This window comes from Octopus sinensis, linkage group LG21 (genome assembly GCF_006345805.1).
Source record: "Octopus sinensis linkage group LG21, ASM634580v1, whole genome shotgun sequence".
In the NCBI taxonomy this organism is placed as follows: Eukaryota; Metazoa; Mollusca; class Cephalopoda; order Octopoda; family Octopodidae; genus Octopus; species Octopus sinensis.
Window position 1 is genome coordinate 24,610,830 of NC_043017.1, and position 9,756 is coordinate 24,620,585.

Consider the following 9,756-nt stretch of genomic DNA (forward strand, 5'->3'; position numbering starts at 1 on the left):
CGTGTTGGTGTCAGGAGGCTACATTTTGCAACAATATTATTAAGAATTGTTGAAAAAAATTTTTAAAAAAATATTTCTTGCATTGTAGAAATTTATTGCACATGAATTTTAACAGAAAAAACCTTATGTGGTCCGCCAAGGACCCTGGTTGATACTGATCTAAACTGACAGATTATATTAAAAATAACAGTAACAAACATGATAAGTTCCACTTTTTTTTAGACCTTTTATTGATATTAATCTGAACAGCCACTATCATACATTTTAGGGTGATTTTAAATTGTTCAGCGAGCGGCAGTAGACACTTGCCAGACACGGATATTATTATCTGTGTAACCAGCAAACAATGTTTGACCATCAGCAGACCAAGCCAAAGACATACAGTTGGGTTGTGACTTTGTACTTTGGGTAATAACTTCTGGACGAAGCTCATCAACAACATTTTTGCCTTCAAGATCCTGCAATCAGAAAAATAAAATAATTCACATGTATTTATATATATACACCGGAAAAAAAATATAACAACAAGCATAAGTTCATATATATTCCCTACAAACATTTCACCATTGTGGTTAATTGCAACTTCTGCAGTGGGTGTTCTAAGTGCAATTGGATGCTGAGTCACAGCAGTTCAACAGAGGAACATTTTTTACATTTGCTCTGTATATTATAACCAGTAATACTGATAAGTACAGTAGTAATTACACTACTGCAGTGGAAATATGCTGGATGTTGATACTTTACAAGGAGCTCTCAACCCACCTACAGCAGTTGTACATATAACTGTACACACAAGAAACACTATCTATGCAGAGGGTAATTCATTATTTCAAGAGAGAGAGAGGAACTTGATATACGAAGAGATACTGAAAAGTTTCTGGCTTTGTGTAAAAAAAAAATACAGGCGGATCAGTTGACTATGATTTTACTCAACACATTTCCCTCTCGGATTCACACACTTATTGCAGTGGTCCTTCAGTTTTTCCAAACCCTGTAAAAGAACTCAGAGGTTTGAGCCTCCAACCAGGCCTTTTGCAATACCTTTGAAGCCAAGAACCTTTCAGTACCTCCTTGTACAGAAACATTCCTAAGTTTATTTCATAAAAGTTATGAATTACAAAATTAGTAAGTAGTCATCAGGAACTATTATGCATTTAGCTGGATTAGAAAGGTTAATCCATAGATCTACAAACTAAATAACTTGTGGTTTTGCAATACTAAATTACAGGTAAAATGAGAATGAAAGAGAACTAACCCAAATCTTGATACTTGGTCCAGTTGCAGCACACAACCAATAGCGATTAGGGCTGAAACACAAAGCATTGATAGTATCTCCACCGTCCAAGGTATATAGATGCTTGCCCTCTCCAAGATCCCACAGCATTGCTTGACCGTCCTAAAAAAAAGAAGTAAAAAATAAAATCAATGTAATTATGAAGAAATATTGGTTAAAAAATATTAATTCCAAACTCCCAGAAATAGATATTCTCATATTACTGTTCTCTAAATCATCACCTAACTAGAAATACAAATCAGAGGCACAGTTTTACTTTCAGGTCAAATAATGGTATTGTATTGTGAAGTATACATAATTGTAGAGCAGGAGTCTTTAAATATATTGTAAAAAAAAAAAAAAATAAATAAAAAAAAAAAAAACATGAACTTGCCTTGCCACCTGAGGCACAGAGAGAACCATCAGGAGAAACAGTAACAGTGTTCAAAAATCCAGCATGTCCATGGTGATTAGTCTTCAGCTTGCAGTTGGTAAGATTCCACACCTAGAAAACATCAGATTATATTAACAAAATAACAGTAAATAATTCATACCATTTATCAGGTTTCAGAAATATCAGAGAGCTTGCATAATGCAATATTTATCTGAGTATGGAAACATCTACAAACCTTTACAATTTTATCCCAGCCACAGGACACAATGATAGGGTGAGTGGTGCTAGGAGAAAAACGGACACAAGATGCCCAATCTGCGTGGCCCTCTTCCTGAAATGGAGAAATGAAATAGTAAGGAAAAAAAAAACCCCTTTAAAATACTGATGCAATGTAACAAAGAAACTTGCAAGTCCTCATAATTGCAGGATTATCAACATTTAAGATAATGAAATGAAAGTTTTAATCAGTGGACTGCAAGGAACAATATATATCATGTACAAAATTAACATCTGAGAAAAGGAGTAAATTTGCCAATTGAAAAAGAAACAAATTTTTTATCTTTCTGAAAACATGCCCCTCCCCACCATAATACATAACCATGCCTCGAACCCCAGAACTGATGCTACTTCAGAAGGTAAACGGTCAAGTGGAATCAGTGTCTAAAGGGACATAACTAAATATATTTTCTCCAATGCTGTACTGATTGTTCCAAGACTAAAGGAAAAGCATTTTAAGATCTCTCAATAATTTTCATTTTTGAAACACAGGCAGCAAAGAATCCGCCGGGGACCTGTCAGTATGATTGCAAATACAAGTGCCTGAAATGCAATTCCTTTGAAGGATAGCTGGAGTAATGTTACTAGATAGGATGCGTAACTTGGTAATCAAGGAGTCTCTCCAGGTCAAACCACTGCCTCTTTACACAGTTCTGGTACTACAGAAGTGTGATTGGAATACCAAAGAAATGGATTACAAAAATTCTTTGAACCAAGCTAAGCCAAGCAGCAGGAAACCTGATGGTAGACCAAGAACAAGATAGATGGGTAATATCCAGTCTCAGCTGGTTATACTTGGGAGACCAGGAAGAAATGACAGTTGCATCTGATAGGACCCAACAGAGGAGTATGTGAGGACTTTATCCCAATGACCCTCCCAGGAATTGTGGGTAGAGAAGGTAAATGGAAAACATAGGCAGTGTATTTTATTTAAAACAGAGTCACAAAAGGGCTTTATACATTGATTGATAAACCAAACAACATCAATATAATGTGAAGACTCTCAGAAAAAAGGTGTTCTCATTCCATATCAATAGCTAATACAATTGTTTCCATCACTGAGTCTGAAATAGGGATTAATGTTGTTTGGTTAGCAAAGTATTAATTAGTACACTGCACACTAACCATTCCTTCCCAGAACTTAAGTCCTCTAGAATTCTTAACTCACCAATGTTTTTCCAGGAAAAGTTCAAAATTAACATCAACCACAACTTTGCCCTAAGTTTGAGAGTGTCTACAAAACATGTTACTGCGATTAATTCATCAGCAGCAGCATCGGTTTGAGCATCTACTTTTCTCTGCCCACATGGTTTGGACAGAATGGTTTAAGGTAAATTTTATTTATGGCTAGATGCTCTTCCCGCCAGTAATCGTCAACTGTTTCCAAGGTAATATTTCTCCATGGCCAAACATGTTTAGAAGACTGGAATTGAAGAACACCACTTGTATGACAGTGACACTCATTTACAGCTACCACAGGATGTTATGGCAAGGATTTGGCCAGTCTGGGGTTATAGTAAACACTTGCCTAAGGTGCCAAATAGTTGAACTGAACCTGAAAGCATATAGTTGGGAAGCAAACTTTTTGATCACACAACCATGCCTGTACCTATAACCAAGACTAATAAGGCAAAAAATTGAAGGAACTTGTACGAGACAAAATATAGCAGATTATGGAGTTAAGAAAAATTACTTCTAAACCATACAAATCTGTAAAAGCAAGCAAAGCAAATATAGCCATGAAGAAAATTGCAAGTCCTCATAATTGCAGGATTATCAGCACAAAAGATAATGAAATAGGTTTAAATCATTGGACTGCAGAAAGAGAATCCCACCCCACAAAATTTTTTCTGGTTAAAATACGAGTTTGCTATACAGCCTATCTTCACACTCCAAATTTGTCATTTCACAAGACTCACAAATTTTAAATAGAGGAATTCAGAAAATTAGCAAAATACCTATATGAAATAAATAAAAAAAAAGGTTCTAATTCATATAGGCACAGATGTGGCTGTCTGACACCTCAGGCAAGAGTCTTCTACTATAACCCTGGTGGAAGCTGAAAGATCATAGTATATATGTTTTTTGTCTCCCACCGCTCAACAACTGGTGTTGGTTTGTCTACAAACCCGTAACTTAGCAGTTCGGCAAAATAGACTGATGAAATAAGTACCAGGCTTCCAAAAATTTGTAAAGTACTTCTGTGGGTGGGTGAGGCAACTAAATCCTTTCACGGCAGTACCCCAGCATGGTCACATGCAAATGACTGAAACAATAAAATGATCTAGATATTAAGAACCAGGACAGTCTCGGGTGAAATGGTACTACCTGATCAAGATCGTTCACATCCAGCTCAACCACATCATCCATCATAATACTGTACAGCATTCAGGAAGTCTGTAGGACAACCAATCTGTGTATGCATAAGGATGTACCAGTTGTATTTAGCTTTCCAGTAATGCCTTATAAGGCTTACACATGTCAAACAATATCAGTGCTTGTGAGAAGACTAACAAAGTCTTCACAACAATGCCTCAAATACATACATCTGTTACAACCACGAGGGCTCAATAAACACAAACAAAACCTAAAATCTAGTCTCCTTCATATACTAATGAAGTAAACATCACAACCACAGAAAAAAATGTAAAAAGTTCATTGTGTGAAAGAATGGACTGTTTTCTTCACAGCCCCCCATATCACCAGGATGTTGTAATTGCTACCTAATAATTGAAAGTGAATCAGAGCTGTTGTATGGATTCACTGCCTGATAGATTAGTTATCAATCCTTTTAATACTAACCCCTTTGAGACCACCCTTGGGTTAATGATACAAACCCATTTTGAAAGTTTTATGTATATATATATCACCCTTTAGCAATCAGATTATTCTGTCAAATGTGATGTTTATACACATTGATTTAAATTAATCATGCATTATCTTATGATTGTTTATTTCTAGAATAATATTGTATGGTAAGTGTGAGAAGCCAGATCTAGCCAGGCTGAAGATAAAACAGAGATTATTTTGGTTAAATGTAGTCAGTTTAAATGTCAAAGGGTTAAATTCCAAATACCAGCTTTTTTTCTTCTCTCTAGTTTCAGCTCAGAGCTGCAGCCATGCTGATGCACCGCCGTTATAAAAGGTTAAGTCGACGTTGGAGGAATTTGAACTCAGAACGTAAAGCCTGAAGAAATGCCGTTAAACATTTTGCCTAACGTGCTAACAAATCTGCCGCTAACTCACTTATTGATGACAAAATTATCACATTTCAACAGAAATAGAACAAAAGAACAGGTCAAGTGTTTGTTTTTCTGACTCTCAGAAATAGGTGTTCTCATTCTACATCAATAGCTAATACAATTTTTTTCCATCATTGAGTCAGATATAAAGAGTTATGACCTAAGTGATAATAGTTTTAGAGCTTGTTGAAAACAACACCTGATATTAAAAGCTAAACTGGAAGATGACAATTTCAAATAGAATACAGCATTTAATATGAGAGCAGCAGGAAAATTTAAATAATGGAATACACCTCATTGATAGGAATAGGTGTGGTAGTGTGGAAAGAGTTTGCTTCCAACTACATGGCTCTAGGTTCAGACCCACTGCATGGCACCTTGGGCAAAAGTCTTCTACTATAGTCTTGGGGCCAATCAGTCTTTTTGAGTGGATTTAGGCTAATTGTTCAGTAAGGTTATTAAAAAAGTAAATAAAAATTAAGGGGAGATTAGTAAAAGAAGCAATTCAGTGTTCCTAAACATGAAATCCTCACTCGCAAATCTTAGAGGAATTGTGGACTATCATTCAATTAGGAGAAGCTGGAGACAACATTCAGTGGTTAGCACAGCGTCAGCTAATTATAAATATGTATACTTGTGAAAATTGCAATTCACCAGTGGCCTTACTACGCGTGGTGATGTCATTGATGGGCACGAGATATGTCTCAAGATATTACACACAAGTCTTCTGTCAGCAGTCGAACTACAATTGTGGATTGGTGTAATGTCGTGTTTGGCCCCAACAGAATCCCATAGAAATTGGTGGTTTAGATGCTGATGGACAGCCATTGGTTGTAGAAATTGACAAAAGCAAGTTCTTTAATTGTAAGTATCACGTATGGAAACAAGACATTTGTACTACAGAGCTGGTTTCAGCCGGGTTGGTAACAAAAGGGTTAAGTCATGTATTCCCCTCTTCGGCAAGAAACCAGCTCCCTGTCCATTTACCCTACTTTCTTATCCCTAAATACTTATACCGAACTCAGTTGAGAGGGTCTCGTCTTGTGAATACTCGGTGACCTTACCAGTGCCAGTCATGAGAACAGCACTTATGGCATTAGGAAAGACATCTAGCTACAGAAACCATGCCAAGGCAGATATCAGAACTTAGGACGTCCCTCTTTTCAACCCATGCCAGCATGGAAAAAGGGGACATTGAATGACGGTGACAATACACACTCATTTAGTAAGGTGCATGATTATAATACATTTGCATTTGGGTGATGTGAAAGCAAATCAATAGGTCAACTCACAGTAATAGTGTATTTGCAAACACCAAGGGTATTCCAAAGTTTGATGGATTTATCACGGGAGCCGGATACAATCTGACGATTGTCACTTGAAAATGAAACACTCAAGACATCTCTATTATGGCCAACAAAGCTTCGTGTCATCATGGATCTGGATAAAAAAAATGCATATATAGTCAGGGAAGAAAATACAATTTCCAAACTTGTTTCTTTTGGAGGCTGTAACAAGGGAATTTTATTGAAAGAGAGGAATACTAAAAGCATCCATATACTGGTTCAATTTTTAGTGTATCCTAAGAGGGTCATTATGCTAATAATAAACACACACTGGTTGTTTCACTTATAATTATAAAGGTGGCAAGCTGGCAAAATGCTTTGAGGTATTTCATGTCTTTATGTTCTGAGTTCAAATTCTGCCACAGTCAAGTTTGCCCTTCATCCTTTCAGGATTGACAAGTACTAGTCAAGTTAGGGGTTTGACCAACAACCCACTTCCTATTAATTCCAGGCCTTGTGCTATAGTAGAAAGGATTATTATTATTAGCCAACTAGTTAACCACTTAACCATTCAACTAATCAATTTGTTTGATAATTTGGCTAAGTTTGTCAAAGCCTTTTCATTGCCATTCAAGACCTCATCAATGACATTAGGTAAATGGTTAATAATAACGGTTAAACAGAACCAGTATGTGTGAGCAAGTGTTCATAACTGCCACACAATAATCCCAATTATAATTATTTAATGACATGCTAGGGTTGATTTCGTTTTATTGCGTCATGAATGAAATGACAAAATACATAATTTAGTAAATGTTTACATAAGACTACAGGTTTAAATAAATATTACAAATATAATTATACACCTGATCAAATGAACACTGCACTGAATTTTTTAAATACTTGTTTCAGTCATTAGACTGGGGCACTGCCTTGAAGAAATTTAATTGAATGAATCAATCACAGTAGTATCAGTCTCTTTTGCCAAACCTGTTTATGAGGACATAAACACACCAATACCAGTTGTCAAGCAGTGGTGGGGAACAGATACATACACACACAACAGGTGTCATTCAGTTTCAGTCTACCAAATCCATTAAGTCTGGTACATATTTTATAGGTTTCTTTTGCTGAACTGCTAAGCCAAACAAACCAACACCAATTTCAAGTAGTATAAACACGTATAGATTTTTTTCAGTTTCCATCTAGCAAATCCCTTTACAAGACTTTGGTCAACCCAGGGCAATAGTAGACACTTGCCCATGAAGCTCTGCAGTTGCACTGAACCCAGAACCATGTGATTGGGAAGCAAACTTCTTACCACACCTGCTTGTTTGTTCTATTTTTAACAAGTTTTCCACCAACTACCTTTAGAAAACAGGTAACGTTATGAACCAGGGAAATAAGAATTTTTTTTTATATGGTCCAATCTTGCGAAATGCAGCACTAAAAATTTTCCCATCCTTGTTATTAATAAAGCCATTTTTTTTATTGCTTTGAATCTACTTACTGATTAAGATCCCAGAGTCGCAGGGTTTTGTCCCAGGAACTCGAAAGAGCAAAATTTCCATCTGATGACATAACCACATCTGACACAAAATAGTTGTGTCCCTTCAGGGATTTCTTGGCATAACCATACTGATGCTGTTCATCTTTGGTCAACTGCCACAGAATTAGAGTTTTGTCTATAAAAAGAACAATGTGATTAAGTTTTAAGAATTTAATAGGATTACACTCGTACTAGAATAATTAAAACAGTGCAATAAATTGCTTATACTTTTACAATACACAAAATATTAAAATTTTTTTTATACAATTCCTAATAATACTTCATTATAAAAATATATGACCTTTTTTTTATATACGTCGAATGGTTATGTAGGTCCAGTAAAGTGGGAATCAAAGGGGTCCATAGGTACAAAAAAAAAGTTGAGACGATTGATCTAATACAATTGGTTACTGGGATTTCAAGGATGCAAGTGTGAAGAATATTATCAAAAAGAAGGAATAGGGGGTTAAAAAAATACAGACCAAGTGAAATGAAGATTTATTTTCGTCTAGTGTACCAACTTCTTGCAGTAGAAGTTCGTAAGAGAGAACGGATTTATGAAGACACAGGTCACCAATATTTTCCGAGGTCTTCCATTTATTTTAAATCTTACTCTTTATTTCTGAATTCTTCAAACGTAAAAGGCAGAGGTATACATCAACAAGTTATCAGAATTCAGGTGGTAGCAATTAAAGAAAGCACATCTGCAGGTTGTTCTTAAAACGAACGTCCACGTATAGCAATGGTTTTCCATCCTACCTCCACCATGATCTTGTATGTAATTTAAATTTACACCGAGCAAAGGTACTTTCAGTAATAACAGTATATCCATAAAATCAACACATACAAAATACATTTAGTAGTGAGAACTGTGAAGGCTACGTTATACTCCGAGATGGCATTCATTGACACAAAACCCGGTGCCACGAAATCATAGCAATTAAAATGAGGGAAGTGAAAAAAAATATGGGACGAGAAGAGTTTCAACAACTTTTCAATGAAAATCGCGATCGTATAACTATCGCAACTTGCTCTATTTAAATTACATAAGACTAACATAAAAGTTAAATTCTGTTGGGTTTTACTCTTCAAACGTCTCAAAGATATATTAGAATCCTAAGCAAGATGTGAGAGACCGATTTCGAAGAGGATTTCGGCACTGTGTTTTACATATATTTTATACTAAGTATTATGATTGAAATATTTTCCATAGTTAACAAACATGATATACATTGACTCCAGATAAAATAAATATGAATCATCAGAAGGAGAAAAGCTATTTAGTATAAGAACGTGTAAATATGCTGATGGCATTTTTTCCATTTTAAGTGATACATGTGTACATCTTACCTCTTGAAGCAGAAACAATATTATCTTGATTAATTGGGTTAGTAGCGATTTGTGTAACCCATCCACCATGCCCCTTAAGGGTTCCACGTAAGGTCATCTGCTCAGTCATATTTGTTTTAGTTGTTTTCAATCAGGATTCCTAACGATTAAACTCGTAGAGAAAAATAACCTGATCCACGCCAAATGGCTGCCAACAGGAAGAGACCTAAAAGGTGGAAGATTAATCTGACTTTCGCAACGAATAAATATTAACTTCCGGTTGAACGATAAATTTTTGCTATTTTGACAATTAAGAAATATTTTTTAAAGAGAAAAAAAATCATTTAAGTATTTTACTGTGTTTATTTTAATAAAGTGAACGTTTTCAAATATTTAGTTGCATTTGT

The 9,756-nt window shown here is 35.6% G+C and overlaps 1 protein-coding gene across 1 annotated transcript; it reads right to left on the reverse strand.

The window, feature by feature from the left end:
* Positions 1-201: 201 nt before the first annotated feature.
* On the reverse strand, positions 202-9,589 carry LOC115222872 (guanine nucleotide-binding protein subunit beta-like protein). Its single transcript, XM_029793244.2, has 7 exons — positions 9,371-9,589; positions 7,982-8,156; positions 6,478-6,625; positions 1,903-1,998; positions 1,668-1,778; positions 1,256-1,396; positions 202-458 (listed from the first exon to the last, which is right to left on the reverse strand). Exons 1-7 carry the CDS (start codon positions 9,477-9,479, stop codon positions 285-287), a joined length of 954 nt encoding a protein of 317 aa, XP_029649104.1. The 5' UTR covers positions 9,480-9,589; the 3' UTR covers positions 202-284.
* Positions 9,590-9,756: the final 167 nt, after the last annotated feature.